Source organism: Acipenser ruthenus, chromosome 12, assembly GCF_902713425.1.
Source record: "Acipenser ruthenus chromosome 12, fAciRut3.2 maternal haplotype, whole genome shotgun sequence".
Taxonomy (NCBI): domain Eukaryota; kingdom Metazoa; phylum Chordata; class Actinopteri; order Acipenseriformes; family Acipenseridae; genus Acipenser; species Acipenser ruthenus.
In genome coordinates, this window is record NC_081200.1 from 30,175,450 (window position 1) to 30,200,026 (window position 24,577).

Sequence of the window (24,577 nt, forward strand, 5' to 3'; positions counted from 1 at the left end):
ATTTAATTGTGTTTAATATGATACTAACAGCCTATTAAAATGGCAGGTTACCACCCGTCAGGTCAAAATATGTATAAGACACAAGAAAATAGTTAAATCACAGTAATCCGCTCTAATGCACTGCACTACATCACATTAACAACCCCAACCAAGATGAGTCTGCTAATATTTCAACCTTTTTTAAAAGTTAAAAGTTAAAGACAAATATATTTCATACATTTCCTTCACTTGCTTAATACAAAGCTCTATACACTCAGGTTTATATTCAACTCCAAATATGAAATAAGCAGCAGATAAGAATTCCTCTCAATTCACTGAAACAGGCTGTTCTGACAGACGGCTTCCTCCACCAGTGATAAATTTCACCCCCAGATAGAGACTCGGTTGCTATGGTGTGTCCCTGTGTTACCTGCTTCTTAAGCTTAATCACAGAGACCACACTGAGATAAATCAGCTTGCTGTAAACCTGCGTCCGTCTGCCTTTCTGTCACAGCCATTGTTGTCACCACCATGTAGTCCCCTGAGAGACGGGATTTGCACAGCAAACGTGGTGTGTTCAGTAAGACCTACAACATGGCATTTTAAATTTATAAAGTGAACAAGATCCTCACAGCACCAACAAGGCAATCCATTTCATCAGAACCATCAGTGCTCCAAAAACACCACATCAAGCCCAATCACCCTTCTTTTACAATCAGTATCCGAAAGTGTCAGACTATAATAGGAACTGGACTGATCCTGGGCATGAGATAAACCTTAAAAACAAACAATCCTCAATCAACGTGCTTCAGAAATGTCTCAGTGCTTCTGAAAGTCCAAACAAGACTCACAAAAAGTCTGAACCTGATCCATACATGCAATCCTTCAAGCAGCAAGCATCATCCACAGATCTGCCCTGTAATATGGAGAAACACTGTGCTGCTTATCATCTGTAGATTTTCACACAGCATTCAACAGAAGAATGAAGCTGAATGGGGTGCAAAGACAATCCCTTCCCTAGAAATAAAGAATCCTCTTCTTGATGGCTTGATTCCCAAGACGCCTCATAGTGTAATCAGAATTACACAGAACACTTTTAGAGCATGCAGGAGACCACGAGCAGCAATTATTCCTTTTAAGAAAACCAAATGGACTGCATAAATATTCTCAGTGCACTGCACTGCTTCTAAGCTCTGAGTGCAGCTTGGACAACTGGCTAATGCCCAGAACAGATGCACCATGGTAAAAAAAGGTCTTATCAGCTACTAAATCCCTCTGGGAATCTGCTTTGGCCTATTAGTGAGGAAAATGATCCAATCAAAAAGCTGGTCATTGTCATCTCCCCAAGAGAGCCTTGAGACCAGTATGACATTACTCAGCAAAGCAGCCATGCTTCATATTAAAACATGCTCAATGACAGGCCCTTTATAAATGCTAAATAAATGAAGACCTTGTACAGTACTATTTATTATAATAATGGTAATGATAATGAAAATGAAATTTATATAAAATACTATCTGACTCTTTATTGATATGTTGGTAATAAATCCCCATTTTATTTGTCAGTTATGGAATCTCAATCTACTGGATATGTGTCAGTTACAAATAAAGTAGCCTGAGCCTTTGGAAACATGCCTTGTTTCACAATGGCTGAGAATTTCTCCTCTGTGTAAAATTAAACAGAGCTTGGGAGAAAAGCAGCTTTTATGAACGGATGCAGATTCCTGTACCCCAGTTTAACCCCCACCCTGCTGATAATCCCTTGATTCAGCTCCAAGGTGGGCAAGGCAATCTGTATACCAGCCTGCTCTTTGTCACCTCCACTGTTTCAGATTTCAACAACAGAAACCAAGCTGAATGATTCAGTCCAGGCATTTCAATGCTGGGAAACAGGATGCCTAATTTACCTTAGCTCACCGGTAAGGTTCCATTAAAATATCATAAACTATGAAGGGAAGTCTGTACTGAGAGTTCTGTTATTTATCATTTCTCTATGTCCCTCTGTGCTCTTACCAGCAACCAGATAGAAGCAAATCAGGCGTTTGACAGAAAGTAACTGATCTGTCTAGAAATCAATGACTCAAATGCCCTTCACCTCCCCCAGCAGGGTCATGCAATCACACAAACTTAATCAGCAGGATGTTTAGGGTTCAGTTGATGAAGAATTACCAGGAAAAGTACTGGCCTTGGTAATGAAAACACAAGGCTGATATAATATGCACAAAGATGTTCTGGACAATCAGCTGTTGTAACCTCCTGTGTACTGATGTTGAAACCTGTCAACTGAAACACAACTGCAATAGTTTTATCCACATATCCTGTGTCATTAATCAAATGCTGCTGGTAATTTCACTGCCCAACTGCCTGACTGTTGCCATGTACTTCAGTGTATAAAAAGTCTTTGTCATCCACTGGCATTGCAAGTGTAACAGGGAACACAGTAATGTGGCAGAGAAGGGAATTCCTGTGTGGTGTTTAGCAATATGATGTTGCCAAAATGCAGAAGTAGTAATACTATATCTAGTTAGCATGTGTGAAACTGAAAACATCACAGACTGCCTACCTCAGAGCCAGCAGCTCATGTCCTGTCTTGTCATCAACTTCTGATCGATCTCCTGCAAACAGAGAAACAGAAAAAGTTTCAGACTTGTACAGAATACCCTTACAACAGAGTTTCGTCAAGGTTTAAATTGATGAAACTGTCATTTCATAAACAGTTTTATAAAACAACGTGTCTTCACAAAATAAAAGGTTTAAGATGTCAGAAAATCACCTTAACACATGTTTTTTTTTGTAATGTTGTGAGTACAGTGCCATTAATGTAGTGCTGAAAAAACTAAAGTGATGGGGATTCCCAAATCTAAAGGAGAGAAGACTCACGGCCGCTGAGTTTGCTGCTGACGCGTTCTGCCAACGAGGTGTCCTGTGCCAGCTGCTCGCGGAAGCTCTGGCCCATGTAGTAGTCGATGTCGTTGGCGCGCAGCAGCTCCTCGAAGGACTTGGTGGTGTCGCCGAGGTGCTGGGACAGGATGTGGCAGACACCTCGGCTTTCCCGCATCTTCTGACGGAGGTGGGAGAGCTCCCGGGCCTGAGCCTGGATCAGAGAGTCGTATTTCCTGAAAGAGCAAAGTCACTGCCCTTAACTGTGGGGTTCAGCAATGACGCCTCATGTGAAAGGGGTGCAAAAACTGCTTCAGAACTGAGGTCCTCCCAGGTAAACAAGTAAGCACTGAGCATGGTCTTGCAGTGACTGACTCATTTACACTTTTGGAGTGCACTTCAGTTTATGAACTATTGGTGATCTATGCTTCTGCACTGAACTACCTGTTGGATGCAGTAAATTGCTACTTGAGATTCTATGTAACCATGGCTCTTTTTTGTAATAGCTTAATAGTTTAATATGTAACAACAACAAAAAAGAGCAGACCTTCATACAAGTCCTGAATACTACTTTTTATAATACCAGATTGTTTCTGTCTGCATGCTTAATAAGTACTGGCTGTTACAGAGAGGCTGAGAGAAACAGAACAGTTTATTTTAAAACTGTGCAGTATCACATATTACACCTTGCCATATCAAACAGCAACACAAGTTAAACAGAGAACCCTATTGCTGTGCACAACATTGTTAGCACTGTAATACCATGCACTACATTTTCACCAGTTGTATCTACCTCGGCCAGGTGGCAGATTTGAGATCTTCAGCCGCTGCCTTGCCCTCGAGACTGGAGGTCTTGAGCCGAGTCTCCAGGGAGGCCACGCGAGACACTAGCTCCTGGAGCTCCTTGTTGGGCTGAGCAGCTGGGATGGCCACCTCGTCGGACTGCCAGCCCTCGTCGTCCTCCAGGCAGCTGTGAGCAGGCGAGGCCTCGAAGCTCCAGGCTACCTTGTGGGGTCGCTCCAGGCTGGAGGCGTAGTCACTAGTGGTGGAGAAGGAGCGGATGCGGGTCTGGAGGTTGCGGATCACCTTCTCGGATCGGCACAGCTTGGTGCGCAGGTCCTGAATGTGCTGCTGCAGAGCTGTCACGTCTTCGCACTTCACTGGCTCCTCCTCCGTCCACAGCTGCACCTTCAGACTGGACTTGAGAGGGAGCGGGGGGGCACGGGCCTCTTCCATCAGGTTGGCATCACTGTACAAGTCTCCATGCACATCCAGTTCGTCATATTCTGGAAACAAGTACCGTACAGAAATATATAGGTCATCAAAACTACTTGTACATTTCACCCAAACAAATAAACAAACAAATAAGAAAATCTGACCACATTCAGCACCCATAAGTGCAAAATAGACTTTTCTGTATCTGTTAATCAACACAAAACAAAAAAAGCCATAAAGGTTATGTATTGTCTCCATGATAGGTCGGGGGGTTTCAGGGCTCAAAATATACTAAAGCTTAGGTAATGTTTTCAAGAGGATCCTTGCACAAATGTTGGGTTTTTCCATTCTAGTTTGAGAAATACAGCAACAGTTCCCCCTTGTGGTTATAAAGATACAGTGCCATATAAAGACTTTTTTGAATGGTTGCAGTCAAGCATTGCAGGTAAAACTTTTATTTCTAAATGCACACCAATCTTTTAGAACATTAAATTGGTTCTTTTTTTGTTTATAGTTGAACATTTCTCAATCACATTCCTCAAGCATATGTTCTAACGCATACATGGAAAGTTTCACAATAAATCTAAAATGTTACTGTCCCTCCAGAATGATTTCATTGTAGAGCACTGCACTCGTCCTCACCTGGGCTGCTCGCCTCCTCTCTGTCAGCCTCGGTCTCACTCCTGCCACACGTCTCGTAGCCCAGGTCCTGCAGGTCCACCTGCACCTGCTTATTCTCCTGTTCCACTGACACCTCAGCTGTGGGATTCAAACAAACCAAGACATGGAGCACAGCCACGTGGAAAACTACAACATCAGATCCAAGTTTAAAAAACTGACATTTGTTTACAGTAATCCAAATTAACCCTTTCATGCATAAAATATTGAAAATAGCTGATAAAAACACACATAATAGATAGATTTTTCATTTACATTTCTTTTTCACTGCTTTATATGGGGGGAAAAATGGCATCCTCATATGAGGTCATCATGCATTTGTGTCTTCCATATGTTCCCATATAAAGGCTAGAAGAGAGTTTTGTTTTTATCCGTCCCCATATGAAGTCGCCAGGCATGAAAGGGTTAAGTTAAATGTCTTGATTTTATCAGATATTTTTTCTTTAAGCCTGTGCTTATGTGACAGTAACTCACTGATATACAAACAGTGACAGGGTGTCGGTATTTGTAGTCAGAGGGAGTGCTTACTGAGCAGAACGTGGTAATGCTTGAGCTGGTCGGACTGGGCCTGCAGCGTGGCCTCGGACACCTTGAGCCTCTCCTGCAGCTCATGGCTCTCCTGGCGACTCAAGGCCAGCTCAGATCGGAGCTGCTGGGACTGCTCTGAAACACTCGCCTCTACATGCTCCCAGAACCGTTCTGAATCCATCTGCAACCCCGCCTGCAGGGGTGGAAGAGAAGGAGCGGGGGTTGAAAGTAAAGCGCTCCCTGTAGTGGCTGAGAATTAGAACACAATTTGGCTGGTTTCTTGCCAGTGACCTACACTGTTGGTGAAAACAGCAATAACAACTTGATCAATTTAGCTCTGCATTTAATTCATTCAACAGTCAAACCTGCGCAAACATCTCTAAAAATCTACTTCTGTGATACTCTTTTTGGATTCCTTAAATCAGAAACTATAACACTTACACATTCCCTAATGCACCAGTAATAAAGGTCAATATCAATAAAATATACCTAAAAACAAACCTATTTTTGCTATAAAGAGCTGTTTTCTCCGACAGTGATATGATGAAGTTAAGCAGGAACAGAGCCCCCTGATTAACAGACTTCTTGTCCTTTATAAACTTCGTTAAGGTTCACTGTCAGTAGTTTTTTCAATCAGTAATAGGAAGCCTTTTCTAAAGCTTGACTCCACAAGCACAAGAGATCAGTCTGACAAAAGGCACTCTGTCTCCCACTCGCCCGTGTCTATGTTGTACAGAAAGGCCCTTTTATCTCCACTCTTTGGCCCTGAACACTTTTCCAGCCTTATGTAACTGTTTATGTAAACCAGCCACTGAAAACAAAATCCCTATTCATCACCCTGGGCCAAGGTCAAAGACTATCCTTACAGTGGGTGGTGACCAACAAGCAACATGTTTGTGTTAGGAGGAGATGTCTGGCTCACACCCATCATTTTCCTGTGTCTCCAATGACTACCACTTCCTGAATTGCTTTCCTGAGTCCAGTTGAATGTCAAATCTTTATTAAGAGCAGCTTCAGCTTCAGTGACTGGATGGCTTGGTTAGTGACAGGCTGTAGGAAAAGACTAAAAAGCCAGTCACTGCCATGGCTCCAAAAATATTTTGGCAGAGATTTTGCAAGATAAATATATGCATTTTTAAAAGGCAATAAAAACCAGCACTGTTCACCTGTAGAGAGGACTCGCTGGTGGACTGGGACAACAGAGCGTCCAGGGATTGAGGCCTGGTACTGCGCTTCCTCTTCCCACTTCCCTCTCTGAGCTGCACTTCTGGAGCTGAGCACGTCCCCTGCACCGGGCCCTGCTCTTCCCGCAGCCGCTCTCCGATCTCGTGGGCCATGTTCACTATCAGCTCTGGGCTGAAGACCCCTTCTTCCCCACAGTCCTGGCAGTTCAGCCTCATCTGCTCCTTCAGAAGTCCCACAATGGTCTCTGTAGTCCCCAGCCTGCCCTTTAGTCTCCCCACTTCCTGCCTCAGACCCTCCTCGCTCAGCCCCCCGGCCTCGCCCTTCTGCCACCATCCCGACGTCACGTGTCCCGCCAAACTCTTCAGCTGATCGTTCTCCAGCCGCAGACTCTGCAGCGCGTTCCTGAGCAGAACAGACAAACACAATGCTTTTTCCAATTTCAAATGTCATGCTATTCTATGCTAGCCTTTATACTTGAAATGTAAAACAACCAGATAGCCAGTGCAGCTCATTTAAAAAACAACTTTTGGTAGCCTGGTTAGTACATACTGTAGTTATGAGCCATCAGACCAGCAGCACAGTTTTTGAGAAGTCTGTATTTAAAGCTGTACCTCATCTGAGAGAGGGAGGCATAGCCGGTGTTCTCCAGCTGTGTCTTCAGTTCTCTCAGTTCACTCTCAGCTGCCTTTTTTTGCTCCATCAGCTGCTGAATCTCAGACCTCATCTCCAGCAGACCCTCCTTGTCCACCTGCGATACCCCGTTACTCGAACCCGAACCTCCTGCCATCTCTCCCTGCTCACAGGTTACCACATTCTGGACAGACAGAAAGACACAATGCTGTGGTTACTTCCAATGACAATTCAGGTTTTTGTTTGCAGTTATGAACCCCTCATTCACCTGGCTTTACAATACTTTTTTTTGAGTATATCGTATTTGAATTAAAATTGGTTACCAGCTCTACCTGGGACAGGGCTGTCAGTTTTGAGTTCTCCTTCTCTTCAATGCTGTCTGTGTAGTCAGTACTGCCATCATCATCATCATCCTCATCCTCCGCCACCTCTTCCGCTGAGCTGAGATCTGAGGGAAAACAACAGCAACTTGAGAAGAGATCCAAACTCCATTTTAAATTCAGTCTTAGTCATGCTTCTTTTCTAGTGTTTTTCAGGGATAGAGAAAGACACTGGCATCACTCCGAAATTCAAAGAAGAAAAACACGTCATCCCTTTTGAAAAATAAACACCACAGCAAGTAATTTGACTGCACTGTAATAGCAATTTAAATCTGCAGTAATTTGCAAACCTAATGGTAACATAGAACAGCAATCACAGCTTTAGATATGCAATCACCACTATCAGGTAAACTAAAATAATTCACATACAAAAGCACATAAGATAATAGGACACTCCTACAGTTATGAATCAGCACTATCAGGATCACTGTTTCCCAGCCTCAGGTCAGGGCAGGCAAATATTATCTATACAGACATGCAGTGATAATTCCTCACAATAACCAAATTCAGCTTGAATGCTCCAGTTGCTGACAAAAGACTAGCTGTGTCTGGTTCTAATTAGTGAAGCTACTTGTTAGAAAGGGAGGTCATTTATTGTCAGAAACAGTGTTTAAGCATGAAGACTAAAAATTAAAAGCTTTTAACATAACAAATAATTAGCATTACAAGAGACACGCTATGATTTTGACCTTTTGTGTCTCGAGTTTTTGTTTTGTTTGTGCAGTTACCAAGGTTACATTGCTGTACACAATTGAAAAACCATTGATCCCAGGACTCGACAGAGGAAGTTCCTGATAAGATGTATTCGTTTAATTCTTATTTTCTCAAAACAGCTAACCAGTACACATATCTGTACAGTCAGATTCTTGTCATTTTGATTAAATTGAAAGTATTCTTTCCCCAGCTTACTGTTGCTCTCCCCTCTGGGCAGACATATTACAATGAGGCTGATTAGAGTAAATCGAACAGGACTGGGACTTTTCAATTTCTATAGGGCAGTAATAATCTAACACTATAAGAGAGATAACGTGGGGTCAATTAAAAGAGCTTATATTTCTCTAGTTAAAAACTCATCGTGCTTCAATTTTTTTTTTTTTACAGTATTAATAGGGTTTCTGTTGCTGGTAAAAGATATATATATTTTTTTTACAGCCGTTTCACAATTCCACAGCCACTGACAGTATACTCTGTAGAAGCATATTTGTTTTCTTTTTAAACTGGACTGAAGCAAACAATTTGTGAATGTAGCTCAGTGTCTATTTTTGAAATTAGACGCAAATCTCAGGGATACTTCCCGAAGTATTTCCCCAGTAAACAAGATAATGCAAATTTATATAAGTGCTGTCTATTACAAAATTGCACTTTGACTTCTCCACTTCCCCATTGCTTCTTCAAACAACGTCACGCCCTAGTTTTAAATAGATATGACTTGGTTGATTTCCATTTGGTTCATGAATAGAAGTTTGCAGTTTTTGTGCTTTCAATTTCATTTAAAAGACATTTGAAAACAAGAATGTGTTCCAATTCTCATCTGTTCCTTCTGAAAGCTGCTGCAGGGCAGTAACTGATAAGAGAGACCCTGACTCAGTAAACAAACTGTAACATCAGCAAACACGGCAATCCCTGCCTGCGCATTGCCATTAAAAAGGCAGTCAGTGATGTCAATAGGTTTTTTTTTTTCTTGCTTGAAAACATTTAGCAATATGAGGGACTATTAAATGTTGTCTTCAATACTAATGCAGTAATCTGTCCAGTCGGGGTTATAATCATTAAAACTCATAACAACTGGTTGCACCCTTCCCAGGTTACGATTTTACCACTTATACTAAAACCAAACATTTTAGTACACTCAGAAGAATCCTACATTTCTTAAATGCTGCTATTGTAGATACCACAAGTTATAACGCAGCGTTCTCATTTTACTTTACTTTCAATGGGATCAGAGCAGCAAGATGTGAGCAGCTCAGGTTTGGATTAAGGCATCCGTACTTTTGTAAAGCTCTGTTTAAAGCTTTATCTGTCTCTCCCTATCATGGCGACAACATAACAAGTTCCAGCCATATGGAATGGAAAAATTAATTAAAATATTTATTTGGCTGATTTGGACAAGTTCCGTTATTAGATGCAAAATAATGACGCATTATTTTGTGTTACAAGTCCCTTAGACACACACTCTAAGGGGTCTGTTGTTTAAATATACTGCGCTAACGTGAGTACCATACCTTTTACTGCTGTGTGCACAATTGTGGTTTGCAGGTATTTTGACCATATGCAATTACCATGCAGTAACCCAAAACAAATGTTACTCAGATTAACACTATTAAATGAATCTTATTTGTTGATAATAACTGGTTTTACATCTTATTTCACTGTAGTGCATAACCATGGTGCAGTGTGCATGAACTTGAAAGACATTCCAGAGAACCCTTTTACAGTCCTTTAATGCACGTTACTGTATTGAGATTACCAGATGTTACTTTTGTAATTCATCACATATCAATACAAAATAATATCCACACATAAGAGAATGATGAGCATACCAAGGTTAAAGACAGCATCAAACCCACTAGTATCACTATATTCTTGTTTAATGTAAAGAAGGCCATTGCACAGAAAGGGCTTAACTAAAAGGTATAGAACTCATAATTTTTTAAATTTTTTTATATTAAAGCTCAGTATTAATGTACTCCTAAAAAGTACTAAATCAAATAAATGCCTGTATACCTGTATATAAACGGCCTGATATGTGGTACAAACACTTAGACCATGTCTTGAATGTCTATAGTGTATTTACTTACCTTTCAGTTATAAGTTCTTCTGTTGAAATCAGTCGGTAATGAGACATAATCCTGAGTTTCTGAACCGCTGATCCTGACCCCACTTAGCCAGTAGTAATGCCCTGGCCTGGGCATAGCATGCAGGGTTTAATACCCTTCTACCACTTTGTAACAACTGCTATAGCCAATTTAAAGGTTGCTGATAAGCAGAAAGGAAAGTTGTATACAATCCAAAAAAAAAAAAAACCCACTCAGGAAATAGCCATGCAAAAACTGAAATTCATGCAGTCTGAAAGCTGCAACAGCACTGCCAAAGCACAACACAAATGGGTGAATATGCTCCCATTAATGTTTTCATGCTAATAAAGAGAACGTGTCAGAATGGTATGTGATGCTAGTTAGACCCTCTCTCTTGTAAGAACTTATCAGAATTAGCCAACATCCTCAAAAAAAATAAAAAAATAAGAATAATTTAAAAACGTATTGCTCGATCAAGGACATTTAGCCAGTGGGGAGTGAGCTTTTCATAAAGTATCAAGACAGACAGAGAAAGCTACATTTGAAAACCTGGATCTGATTGTGACAATGATACTTCTTTCTGAGTGTATAAAATACCAATTAGTAACTACAGTATATCCCCCTTTATTCTGCATCAAGCTCACTAGATCTGAGGACTGCCCCTCTATACCTGGCACGTGTGACATGAGGAGGACATGGAGGTGAAAAAAAAACAACTGTAGAGGTTGGGAGCCGACTGCAATGGGGATGGAGGTATAGCTACTACAAGCTGATAGCAGGGAAGGTATTGGGCCAGGAGTAAAATAAGCTTTTACAAACTGGGGAGATGATAGCTGCTTATGGTTCTGTAGTACAACATGCATCCCATATATGTTCAAATGTTCAAAAACACAAGTCGTTTCCACTCCCATTCCAATAACCAAGGTGTAGGGATTCCAATGAACCTGTTCAATTCAATTCACACGTGACATCAATATCGGGGAAACACAGCTGCAGTCAGTATTGGTAGCAATTTATTTGTTGCAAATTCTTACATAAACGTTTAAACTCAAACCCATATTTTGCAAAATAAATAGCGTGGAATCAGAAATCTCACTTGATTAGGTTTTAAATAAAGGGCTCAATTTTCCAGAGTGGGAAAAATGCTCATGTAGTACATTTACTATGGAGCGGGCAATAAGCCAGTAACCTCCCCACACTGGAAAATAAAGGCTGTCGATTCAGTGAAATTCTTGTTGTTTTGCAGATTATTCATCCCCAGGTGCCCCGCAAACTATTTTTATCTATGTAATGTAGGTAGATACATTACACGCACACGCACACGCACGCACGCACGCACGCACGCACGCACGCACGCACACACACACATAAATTAAATATATTTTTAAATATAAATCAGACTTCTTGCGTTTCACAGCACCACGAATGGTGCAGCACAGTTGAAAACTAGCTGTCAATGAGCTCTGGGTTCCAAATCAGGCTTTGCAATGGAAGGCAGTTTTGGTTTATGAATACAGGTGTAATGAACAGCCTAAGAGGGATCTACAAACAGAAGGAAGACTGGCAAAAAATGCTCTGATAAGACAAGGGATTAAAAATATCTAGAATTTTAAAGTTTACTGCAAGACAACGTACAGTGGTGCTCTACATGATATTAAATGATATTTGTACAACAATATTCTAAAGTATCACATAGTACATCCCCATCCCTCTTACAAACTACTATGAGAGAACTCAATAAACTGCTTACACTCTTTCATGCAAATGCTATCATGATGTACCTACTTGAATAATAGGGTCTCTTTATCGGACATCTATCTTTAAATTCTATGTTAATTACGCTTACTGTGAGAAAACATTTCTAAACTTTTATGAGTCTGAAGTGTTTCTGTGGATTTCTGGTGACTACAAGGTGAACATGAGGTGAACAAAATATGGAACTGTATGGGGAAGTAGTGTTCATAGATGAGTTCACAGAAATAAACCTGATATGCAGTATGTGAATTAAAATGAAATATGGCAGAAATCATTTTTATTTGGCCTGAAAGTGGATGGATGGATTAGAATAACTCAAAAGTGAATAGTTTTGGTCTTGTGTAAATACATGCTATACCTACTGACACCTTTTGGAAAACAAGACCAGAACATAAATATAGGACACAAAAACAAACAAATGATACACATTAATTGCACTGAATTTCATTTGCAGGCAATTCATAATAGAAGAAATAGGAATTGAAAGAAAAAAAAGAGATTGCACATGTCGTCACTTCGGTTAGTAAATTCACCAAACAAACCCACAGGTCAGAGTAGGTACTTCCTGTTAGTAAAGATGACTTCTGTGTAAATAACAGTCGCGTCCCACAGCGGCCCACTAGGCAGTTTTCCCACCTGACCCCAGTGCAGCCCAGGAGGCAAGCTTGTGCGGTAGGCTCAAATTCTGTTGTTCCCCACCTCCAAAATCAGACTGCATCCTGGCAGCCCTCTCCAGACGCTGAGCGCCATCTCGGGTCCTCGCCAGGGCCTCTTCCAGTTCTCCTCGGAGTGCCTGAACCGCATCCAGCTCCATCTGCAGAGCTTGGACGTTCTCAGAGCTGAGAGGGAAACGGCAGGCAGAAATGTACATAAGAATAAATCACCATCCAGACTTGCTAAGCTCATTGCAGGCTCTGGATGAGTTGCCCTCACCTGTCTGTGTTGGTGTGGAGTTGTACCAGGCTGCTGTAGAGTTGTCTCTCTGCCTTCAGAGCTTCATTCAGTCTGCTGTGTTCTGAGAGTAGCACCTCCAGCACACTCTGCAGAGACACAAAGCAGTGTTACACACAATCAGAAGGCATCAACATCATTGTATAAGAATGATTATTTAGCAAGTCCCACAGCTAGTCTAATTACCAGACTTGGCTGACCTGTTATCAACAATTCTACAATTTCTAAGCATGCAGGTAGATTATTTATGTGTATATGTATATATATATATATATATATATATATATATATATATATATATATATATATATATATATATATATATACACACAGAGCCAGGTTTAATATTTAAAGGGAGAAACTGAAAAGCTGGCCCCCTCCCAACACCTCTGAGCCAGGCCCAGTACCTGGTGGTCTGGGGTCTCCAGGAGTACGATGGTTTCTCTTAGCTCCTGAAGCTCTTGGGTCAGTCGCTCAACCACTGGCAGCCCAGTGGGCTCCACCAGCTGTCTCTGCAGATCCTGTTTATAAAAAAAGAAAGATTAGAGGTAAAATTCTGACAAAAAGGGGCACTGGTGCTAGTAAACCTGAAAAGCATGTTTAACCATTTAAAAATCCTTAATGCACAAGCATTGCACTGCAGTGGTTCAGAGGATTCAGTAAATTAAACAATATGTAAACCTCCTCTATGACACCAGTTAGCAATCAAACCTTTATGAGCTCTTCCTTGATCTGCACATTTCTGGTAAGGGATTCAATATCTGTAGCTTGGATCTGCATCTCCTCCTTCTGTTTGGCCAGGGAAGACTGCAGAGCAGAGAGATCCATCTGGAATCAGAGCAACATACGCAGTTTACACAAATAAGCCTTCTCCCAAGTTACTTCTATACTGTATGTGGCTGAATTACAGTTAAATGTCTTGATAGCCCCCCTCTGACGCACAAAGTATCTTACTGAATTTGTACATTACCATAATAAATTCAAATGCTTTCCCTTTAATAAAAACATCTGATAAATGTGAACCTGTGGCCACTACAAATTGCACTACAAAAATGCAATTTCCCCTACAAGTTTCATTATGAAAGGATCCTTGAACTCTGGTAAGCATCCCGGTTAAAATGAAATGCTGCTAATAGAACACCCACAACAGCCACTTGATCTTACACGGGACTCCTGTTCTTTCCTCATGACCAGTTTCAGCTCCTCTTTCACCGCCACTACTTCCTGGTCCTCCCCTGTGAAAAGCAGGCAAAGTGGAGACATTTTACATTTGAAAAATGCTTTCTTGTAGCCATAACACAAAACCGCAGCCTCCAGGAAGCCGCTGAATAAAAGCAGAGAAACGAGCCAGATATTCAGTCGTGACCTACCTTCCTCTCCTCTGTTGGCTGTCCCTGTCTCGCTGGGTTTGGAAGTGATCATGTGCTCCTCTTGGCTGTCTGGGCTACTTTGCATCAGCTCCTGTACGAAAAGAGGCCGTAACAAAGTGAGGGGAGCCGTTACTAGGGTGTTATGATTTGTATCCAGCATCAGCTTTATTGTTCTTAGTTTTTGTTTTTTTGTATCTAGGTTATACCATACCATTTATACCAGACACCGTTCATAGTTTTCTATTAATGTAATACAATGATACAGCTTCGTTATAGGAGTCAGGCTGATTAGAGTTCATACACACACTGCCAGTCTGTTTCCAGCATGTTACTGCCATATTAAATGTATGTGCAGTCAGAGTCTGTCAAGAAATGATAACCAGACAGGCAAGGAATCATGCGCTGACAGCTTTGGCATAACACACTCTTGTTAAGAATCCCCAGCCAGCTTAAACTCATAATTGGAAGAAAATAATGACAGAAACCATTTTTGGCAGGGAATGTACACTCTTTCATAATAACACTTTAGGTCTTTGATTATTTTAATTATAATTATTTGAAATTACAATTAATGTATATCTCAGAACAAAGCTTGTCTTGAGGGCTGAGCAGGTGTCAACTTGTCAAAGCTCTTGGGAGTAAAGGGAACCCTCACCTCGATGAAAGCTTCCTTTTCCTGCAGCAGGCGTCTGAGGCGGCTGATCTCGTTGAGGGGAGCCAAGGCAGGCTGCTCTCTCTGCCTGAAGAGCTCACACACTTCACGCTCCCTCTCAGACAGCTGTTTCCTCAGCTCTTGCAGCTCTCCAGCCCGCTCCCCAATCACCTGGCTCAGCCTCTGCGCTGTCTCCTGGACAGAGAAAAGCAAACACTTTACGGGGCTCACTACCACAAGATATGCACCCTAAATTGTATGCACAATTCGCTCCAATCTCTTTCGCTGTTATTAAACATTCCAGAGTGATATGATAGCGTACTGTGATCTGCTGGTCTCTGGCGCCAATGGTCTGCAGCAGCCTCTCGATATCTCGCTCATGCTCAGTGGCCTGACGGTTCCGGTCCGCCAGCACCTCCTGGAACATCCGCTCTTTCAGTTGGAGGCGGAGCTTGAGCTCCTCTGTCATCTCATTGGCACCCACAGTCATCTTGCTTAGCAACACAGCGGTTAACTCCTGTAATAGAAAATAAATGGGAATTGAAATGTCTGAAGAATTTGGGAGCAATTTACTTTTCTGCCTACTATAAGTGGCCTACATGTGAAGTCCCTGCTGGTGGAAAGATAATGCCACATTGTGTCCAGTCCCAGAGTGCTAAATGACCCTCACCTCAGCCTCTTTAGTGCAGCTCTGTAGTGAGGTCTGCAGCTGGGTAATGATGCCATCTCTCTCCCTCAGGCAGTGGCCGTATTTCTCCTCAACTTCTTGTTTGAGCCACTGCTGATTCCGGCATGCCAGCGAAGTCTGCTCCAGCTCTAGTTCCTTCACCTTGACCAGCCCATCCAGACTCTGAGAGAGACACAGAGACAGAAACACTCAAACACAATAAGCAGTTTCATTTCTTTAAGTATAACTCTGCTGCCAATCTAGACTTACTGAGCTTAACCCTCCCCTTCCCTTCCTTCTTCACAGTGACCTACATTGATGGTCTCTTCGTTGTTGGACAGGATGCAGCGAAGTCTGTCCTGGTCTCTGTCTTTCTCTCGCAGGGCGAGCTGCAGCTCACGCACCTCGCTCTCTTTCTCCTCCAAGGTGCGAAATTTCTCATCAGTTGCTTGCTGTCAACAGAAAGGTGGTTAGAAAAACACTCAGAACATCTATGGGGCTACTCTCCAGCTTTTCATATTAACACTTTCCTGCCTCTGTCAACTTGCACGTGTATAATATAAAATGTATCCACAGTTACAACTTTGCCACTTTAGCTTATTATTATCTGGTATGTCCGAAGGTGTCCATGTAACGGGCAGTGTGATAGTTAAAAACTCTATAACTAGTCATTTGCTTGTTTGGTTCGCTGCTTTGATTCTAGCCCCATTGGTTACATCATTAAAAGCCAGCCGTCTCCTACCTCCAGTGCTCTGTCCCGGTTCTTGATGCGCTCTCTCAGTTTGTCCAGCAGGGCATCCCGACTCTCGCTGCTCTGTCCTGAGTCCTGCTGATGGTCCAGGAGCTCCATGTACTCCTTCAGCAAGAGCGCACAGTAATCAGAATACTGCTGGCATATTTGTTATGCCAGTCAGTGTAATTAAGGACAGAGTACTGTACTTCTGCCCCCTATCCCCCTACCGCCCATGCTTCCAATTTAACATCTGTAAGGGTGGAGACATATGCCTTGCTGTACAGTATAAGGGTTTGGTTCAGGTGGTCAGTAGCACAGGATCTCCTGGCTTCAAATGGTCTCTATAGTGCATTCTAGCAAACATTGGAACCGATCCCTGCTAAGTTTAGCCTAGAACGGAGAATGATTATCTCAAAGTTACCGGAGCAAGCTTCTCTTTGCGAGGCCCCTCACCTGCACCAGCTGCTCCTTGTCCTTGAGGGCAAGGCTCAGCCGCTGGATGCTGGTCTCACGAACCTTAATCTCCATCTGCTTCTCACTCTCCCTCTCCTTCAGGAGCTGCTCCTTCTCCTGGAGCTCGCCTCGAGTCTTCTGTAGAGCACTGCGTAGCTCCTGGCACAGAGGAAGAGAACACCCACATACATGGAAAAAATGAACAAACAAAAGACACAGTGACAAACGGAATTAAAAAAATATGTAGTGTAGGATGTAGTATCAATATTGGATCAATTATGCAACAAGCCACATTCTTAAAACAGTTTTTATAACTGTGTTCTGGTGGTAAAAAAGCCCTGCAGTTTAAGTAATAAGAATCAGAGCCCCACCTGGTTGTGCAGAGCTGTGACCTCTCTCTGTTGTAGCACCTCCTGCAGGTCACTGTGCAGGCGGTCCTGGGCGCGGGTCTGGTCCGCAGACTTGCGCTCGCACTGTCTGTGAGCTCGCTGCACGCTCTGCAGCTCCAGCTGGGTGGAGAAGAGCGAGCTCTGGAGGGTCAGGAGCTCAGCCTGGAGCTGTGGGAGCTGAGCGGGGTCCAACTCCCCCTCTGAGACCTGGACAAGAGGGTGGAGAAGCTGGTTTAATAATCAGACTTAAGGGGGCAATACATTAGTGTGGAATACAGAAGCTACGAGTACAGAAAATGTGCAATTTGCCTTTCCTTCATTGTGCATGCACTCTCACCTGCAGCTGCTCAAGCTGGTTCCTGTGAGCCATCACTCGCAGTTTACACAGGGTCTCATTCTGGCCTTCGATGACATTGTAAAGTTCTTCAGCCTGAAACACAATAGTCCACTAGTTTGACCTCATCCAGAATATAAGCCTTTCAATATTGTGATGTATGCTTTGCAGCTCCTTGTAAATGAGTGTTATTTGCAAGTGAAGGTTGTTTTCTGGAGAGCAGGGGGGTTTGCTATTCTCTCCTCACCTCAGAGTCCTTGCTGCTCACAGCCTCGCTCAGCCCCTGGATGGTTCGCTCCTGTTTCTGGGATGCCTGTCTGATGGCACGGAGTTCACACTCCATCTCCACCAGCTTCTCGTGTAGCATCTGGGGGGGCATAAAACATCCATAAACATCCCAATAAAAACACTTTAAACAAGGGAGTCAAAAAAACCACCAAGAGGATTAACAAACCCAATTAAAAGAAAAAGTATTTCAATCTCTTGTTGTCTAAGATGGCTGAATAACTGAGCATACCGCGTACACACCTTGTTTGTGGCCTCTGTCTCTTGGATCTTTGTTTGCAGGGACTGCACCTGCAGCTGCGCTTTCTGCAGTTCACTGACACACTGCCCGGCTGCACACTCATACTGGTTCAGCTGGCTCTGCTGCTCCTCGATCAGATTCTGTGCAAGAGAGAAAACAAGCTCAGTTAGACAGGGGCGTCAGAGTAAGAAAAGGTCAATATCAAGACTTGTACTGCTGGGTTTACATTTGCTATTATTATATGTATTATTTAAATTCAAGCTTATGGCACTTTCCCTCCAACTTGCTGCACTGTTTCTGGTACTGCCCCCAGTGGCGTCTCGTCAGTAGTACACATTGCTTTGTTTTTAATGAGGGACAGGGTTCCTGGCTTGATTCACATAGACAGACCCTCAGACCCTATTACATAACTTCGTCAGTAGGGCTTGATGAACTGGAAACAAATTCCATCAATAAAAACACTGGGTTATGAAAACATACTGATCAGTAATGGCCTGCTAACAGGTTTGTTTCACAAGGTACAGTGACACTTTAGAGATAAACCAAACCCATATCTGAATATCAGGATTATATATAAGGGACAAAACAAAACAAAAGCTAACACAGTTAGTTTTATTGAAGGTGTCTGATAGGTTACAATCTTGATCACATACTTCTAAGACTGTAGTGCTAATATACACTTGGGTTCGCAGAAAGGCTATTCAGGGGGAAACTTTGACGACACACAGAAAAAATGCAACTTCTAAAAAATCCAGAATTAAAACAACACAACAAGGTAATGATAATTCAACACTCCTCCACTACTGTAGAACAGTACAATATTTTTTATCATGGCTTAGCCCCTAGAACGCGAAACGTGTTTACAAGAAAAATACAAGACAAGGGTCTGGTTATCTGGTAGTAGTGCCTCCGGCTGAGACTGAAATTAGGGCAGCATTTGAACTGAATGTGCGTCACATTGACCTACTTTGGAGGACACTGAAAATACAAAAAATACAGAATTATAGAACGGGGCCTGACAGCTGAGTAAATAGTCATGTGAAAGACTTTCTGTCGGATTCTATTTTTGTCTTCAATAAAACAAATAACAGAAATGAGCCACACCTTGATCCCTCAGGGCAACGCATTATACCAAGACTGTGATCAAAGCATACAATATAGAACGATTGTCAGTATTCTTAAATCTGTGTACAGAGCAGGAAAAAGTGGCCAGCATTTTAAGCAATAACACATTCTGAATTATTGGTGCCAGCAGACACAGTTTGGGTAGTTCCTGTACAAGCATTTGTACATAAAACAACCATGTCGACTAAATACTAAACAAGACTATCTGGGCAATCCAGTATCTGCTGGTATAGGGATGACTTTAACTTAGCTGGCAGCCATGAGAATAATCAGGGAGGTAATGAGTTTGATAGCAACATACTGGTAACTCTGAATACAGAAAAAGATCTTGCAAATAAGAACTGCTTACGGATAGCATTGTGGCATGAAGTATGCCCCTTAGAGATGCAATATTGTATTGATTTATGAAAGTAAATTGAAATGATATCCGTTTACTGAACAAAAAACCGATCCAGTTACCAGCACTTCAGTTATCAGGTGCAAATATTTACATTTCTGTCAGGCTAATTATGGAGTTACATTACTGATAATCTACCTGTCAGTTAAGCCAAAATAAAAGAAAACAGCTTTTGAAATAAAGTGCCATTAATTAAGACAAAACGTTGAGCAGTAGATGACTGAGGTGCAGCTGAGAGGATGTGGCATTGAATGTCGTGTTGCATCACTTCACTGAGGTAACGGTTGCTATGGCAATGCAGGCGCTACTAGGCAGTGAACAAGAGGGTGGAATTTTATCAGTGAAGGCATAAATTACCAGTTTGCTGTTGTTAATAGCTAATTATCAGTGATGCTTTATACACCTGACTGAAAACAAACTACTCTATTTGCCTTTACAATCCCCAAAATGTCAAGAATAGAATACTATTAACAGTACTGATAATATAGACTGATAACCATGTAAATGCCAGACAGACCCATACAAGCGCTACAAGCAAAGACGCCCTTAAATTATGATATTAAATCAATTTTACAAGAATACTAGGACTAGACACTAACTGACAGCGTCACAAGGTCTGCTTCAGGTTTTTTATGAATTGCCATTAGGGAATGGGTTACTAAGCAATTAGTGAACACCTTTAGAATGTCAGGAAGCCATTTTGTGAGATGCCTGTTTTCATTTGTTTTTTTTATCCCTCAAAAGAAATAAAAATAGTTGGAAATTAGCGGCATAGGTTGCTGTAGATGAACACCTGCATGTGTGCCCTGGCATTGCACTCTTAACACAGCAGGAGGAGGGAGGTCTACCTGAGAGCGGAAGGGCAGATACTCCACATAGACATCCTCCCACAGCTCCTCAAGGTCTGCCAGCTCCAACTGGAGCTCCTGCTGGACTTGGGGGGGCACCAGCTCCTGGAACCTTGAGGGGAACTCACAGATATTGTTGTGAGGCGTCCCGCTGGGCATGTCTGAGAAGACCAGCTTGCAGTTACAGCCTGGAGATTTGACCAGCACGGGCAGCTTGCTCCCTTGAGGGCTTTGGATGGGCCTGTATTCAAATGTTTTCACTAGCATCAGAGCTTGATCCAGCTTGTTGGTGTGTGCAGCTGAGCTGCATTGAGCCAGGTGTTCCTCAGACCAAGAATCAGACTTTTGGTCCTCTTTCAGCTCCCTGTCAGTTTCTTCCTCTTTCCTGGCAGAGCTCCCCATTTCAACAGTGGTGTCCAGAAATTCCACAGAGGAAGCAGGGCTCATCTTCTCCAAAAGATCTGTGTCTTCCAGAGTTTTATCGCTTGGCAAGGATGCTATCATTGACTCAGGCAAGGGGGTCATATTCATCGGGTCCTCGCTGCAGACACTGCCTAGCACGCTAGTTGAGTATCGTGTAGAAGGTCCACATGAAATGCTCCTGGCCACCTTTCTGGGTACCTTGCACACAGCTTCATAGTCCGAATCTGACACCCGCAGTGCCGCGCAGCCTCGGCACTTCCTCGACTTGTGAAGAGAGATCTCGGAGACATTGCTGTGGACGTGGTGTTCTACGGTTTGCTCCTCATGTTCAGCCCAGGACTCGTATCCTGAATAAACGAAGTCCTCCTGAAGCAAGGCGTTGTACTTCACATCAGACAAGCCAGAGATGTCCACAGTGCAGTCCACAGCCTTCTCCTGGCCCTGCTCATCGCTGTTGTTCTTTCGGTAGAGACTGGTGACACAATGCCTGAGCCTGTGCTTTTCCTGTAGGAGTTTATGTAGCCTTTCAATGGACAGCGCCTCAATGCGTGCAATGACAGTGTCGAAGCGGTATATGCGGTCTAGCATGAAGCTACACTTGCTGCAGGCGAACTCGCCCTTGCCGTCACGGCTCAACTCCCTGCCCAGCACGTGGGACAGCAGCACCTGCAAGTTGAGTTTAGAGGCTGGGTGGAAGATCCACCTCCGCTGGTTTCCACACAGGTCCCGTGCGCAGATCCGACACGCCTCCTTCATCCTGGTCTCCAGCATTGAAGCAGCTAGTTGCACCAATTAGTCAACTCAGAATGTATTTTTGTGCAATGTAAATACAAAGTACCTTTCTTAAATCAGCAGCACATTGCTTTAATAGAATATATATTGATAGATATTTTTAAAGTAATACATTAAATATATAGGCCAACCCCTAGCCATTCCGTTTCTATAAATACATTTGCAACAATGTTTGGTTCAATGAAGTAGATCTGGGTTTCAGTGCACTTGATAGATGGAGGTTTGTTTTTCCTGTTTTTGCACCTGTTATCCTGAATGAACCCCCGTTATTAATATCAGCCAATCGTTGTATCTCCATGTAAACGTGAAAACTGGGCATGTTTCACAAAAAATAATATGTCAAACAATTATAAATAGTCCGAAGATAATATGGATATTACAAACAGCCAGTGTGCGTTAATATCCTTTAAAAAATGAAATGATACTGAAAGCATTCCCTTAGGCTTTTTAATACGAATATGGCAGAGGCTGGACTCATTATTCGTATACATAACAGAGACAATTCACTGTTGGCAGACTGCAGTCCTGTGTAATGGAAATCCTGACGCAATGTGCTCCGGCAGGAAAATGAATAAAAATGAAGCGCTTCAGTATCCGAATGTGCAATAGCACATAGGAAATGCAGTGATTTATGACTCCTCCTCTGTCTGTCTGGTTTAGTTCAGTCCGTCAGGTTTACAATGTCACCACCTTCATTATCATTGTGCTTGTGGCAGAATGGTTCGATCAGCAGTCTGAAATCCGGTTCTTTCTTAAGTCTCATCTTCAGGTAAACACCAACAGAGACCGTTATGTTTAATCTACAGCCGGTTTGAGCGTTATTAACAAGATAGCGAGACCGCTATACAGCCATTATGCTTAGTACAACCATTTACAGCCAGACATTATGTGACAACACTATAACCAGTGAGCGCCGCTGAAGCGGAATATACCAACTAAAATAGGGGGACGTATATGGGAAATTCTTTCAGAAACGTAGAAAAAGATATGGCTTGGAGTACTTGTGTTCAAATCTAAATTTTTTTTACAGCAGTTTTCAACAGTCACATTTATATTCCGATACATCAGAAGATGAAAAGCTTAAAAAAAATCCCCCCTCGCACGTGGCACAGTCTGAGTGCAAGTTATTTGCATGCACTCTGCTGTTCCCTCTGATCTAGTCTAGACTATATATAGAGGTGAATTGCTAAACTGGTAAATGTAATGAAAACACTAAAATAACAGCGTCTTTATAAATGTTACATTTTTATGTGATATTCTTAGATATTCTTATTTTGTGAATTGTATTGAGTGGGAGAACGATTCTGCCTATGGAGTTTTGCTCACAGCGCTCTGTGGTGCTTGCACAAATTACCAGCTTTTGTATTTTTAGCTATAGTTTCATTATTGCGAGTAGACGTTAATACAGTAGTGTGCACATATTATATTAGTTTCAGTCCTGACATATTTAGAACGTGGAAAGAAGTTACAAGACGTTTCATGTGATATTTCTGAATATAAAAATGGTTATAAATCTGCAATTGGCTAGTTTATTGCTGACGTTTAATGCAATGTGTTACATACAGTATCTGAAACTCAAGTACAGTAGCCTACTACAACAGGTGTCTTGTGTTGGGGATCCCTCTATGCATTGACTTTGCTTATGAAGTTTCAATTACATTATATATATATATATATATATATATATATATATATATATATATATATATATATATATATTTTAGCTCAAAGAGCCAGCTGCCCTATATAATATATATATATATATATATATATATATATATATATATATATATATATATATATATATTTTTTTGATCAAATTAAATGCATTCGGGTGAACAACTGCCGCGTTGTGGATTAGTTATACCTGCTTTAGTTTTCACAAATGACTAGCGTTTGCCTAAAACTGGACGCAAAATTGGCATCTTGACAGAGCTAAGCAAAAACGTTTTTTTTATTATTATTATTTTTTTTTTTGTTCTCCAACATTAAATAATTTTGGTTCTCTGCAAACGATACAGCAGAAACCGGTTTTATTGATCGATCAATGCTATTTCTACCTGTGCCGCTGTTTCATCATGCTGTGCTTTTCAAATAGTAACATTCACAGATTGCGCGTCTAACCCCGTGACTGCAAAGAGAGTGAATGGAATCTTTCTCCCCCGTCTTTGTCAGCACTCTGTCAGCAACACACAGGCTTCCATCTACGCGAGGTTGTGGAAAAAGTCCCTTCACCATGGATGAGCAGTTAAAACGAGGAGCCGCGACTCATCCATTTGAAGATATGAGCGAGGGAACAGGAGTAACTGACTGTTTCTGTTTATTGTTTACTTAGGTTTGTCTATTAAAAAAACATACATCTCCCTGGCTTGTATAGGATACAATGTTATAGATATTTGACAGTATACACCTTTGAGGGATCTTTGTGTTTTTAAATTTTGGTAGGGGAGACTGGGGACAGTTGTAATATTTTGTACCTTTCTATCCATTAAGCACAGATGGTTTGAGTTAGTTTGAGCTTTGATACAAACAACTTACACATCTGTCCTCTACCAATCCCCTTAGTTATCCTGTTTAGCCAGGGCCAGTTGTAAGAGGAGGGGGGGGGGGGGGGGGGGGGGGGGGGATGTCAGATGTAACATTCTGTGAAGAATAATTAAATAACATTTCAATGAACTCAATAATTGAATGTTTTATTGAATAAGATCAATTTGCACATGAAGCAAATATGTTTGTTTTTATTTAACTCAAAAACTGAGTATTTTTATAACTTTTTAACATCCCTAAGGCCTTATCAAGCAAGAATATATCACTCTGAGTCACAATTGTGATATACGAACATTTTGTTTCCTTCAGTGCAAGATTCATGTCCCCAAATCTAGTTCAGCTAAT

The 24,577-nt window shown here is 41.9% G+C and overlaps 1 protein-coding gene across 13 annotated transcripts in view; it reads right to left on the minus strand.

Moving 5' to 3' along the window:
• LOC117417223 (myomegalin-like) overlaps positions 1-24,577 on the minus strand; it is an 81,685-nt gene that overhangs the window by 12,298 nt on the left and 44,810 nt on the right. For 8 of the 13 annotated variants that reach the window (XM_059034813.1, XM_059034811.1, XM_059034812.1 and 5 more), the window contains exons 1-25: positions 20,471-22,596; positions 18,103-18,240; positions 17,822-17,941; positions 17,578-17,670; positions 17,223-17,447; positions 16,852-17,010; positions 16,408-16,521; positions 15,980-16,117; positions 15,669-15,848; positions 15,321-15,515; positions 15,002-15,193; positions 14,347-14,437; positions 14,141-14,211; positions 13,688-13,804; positions 13,384-13,497; positions 12,959-13,065; positions 12,725-12,864; positions 7,419-7,543; positions 7,077-7,279; positions 6,447-6,867; positions 5,281-5,473; positions 4,717-4,833; positions 3,653-4,145; positions 2,860-3,095; positions 2,543-2,594 (exon numbers count right to left, since the gene is read on the minus strand). In XM_059034813.1, coding sequence (XP_058890796.1) covers positions 2,543-2,594; positions 2,860-3,095; positions 3,653-4,145; positions 4,717-4,833; positions 5,281-5,473; positions 6,447-6,867; positions 7,077-7,279; positions 7,419-7,543; positions 12,725-12,864; positions 12,959-13,065; positions 13,384-13,497; positions 13,688-13,804; positions 14,141-14,211; positions 14,347-14,437; positions 15,002-15,193; positions 15,321-15,515; positions 15,669-15,848; positions 15,980-16,117; positions 16,408-16,521; positions 16,852-17,010; positions 17,223-17,447; positions 17,578-17,670; positions 17,822-17,941; positions 18,103-18,240; positions 20,471-21,664 — 5,228 coding nt within the window. In that variant the 5' untranslated portion in view covers positions 21,665-22,596. Of the gene's footprint in view, positions 1-2,542; positions 2,595-2,859; positions 3,096-3,652; positions 4,146-4,716; positions 4,834-5,280; positions 5,474-6,446; positions 6,868-7,076; positions 7,280-7,418; positions 7,544-12,724; positions 12,865-12,958; positions 13,066-13,383; positions 13,498-13,687; positions 13,805-14,140; positions 14,212-14,346; positions 14,438-15,001; positions 15,194-15,320; positions 15,516-15,668; positions 15,849-15,979; positions 16,118-16,407; positions 16,522-16,851; positions 17,011-17,222; positions 17,448-17,577; positions 17,671-17,821; positions 17,942-18,102; positions 18,241-20,470; positions 22,599-24,577 lie in introns of those variants that run through there. The other 5 variants (XM_059034815.1, XM_059034814.1, XM_059034809.1 and 2 more) reach the window with 4 other exon arrangements.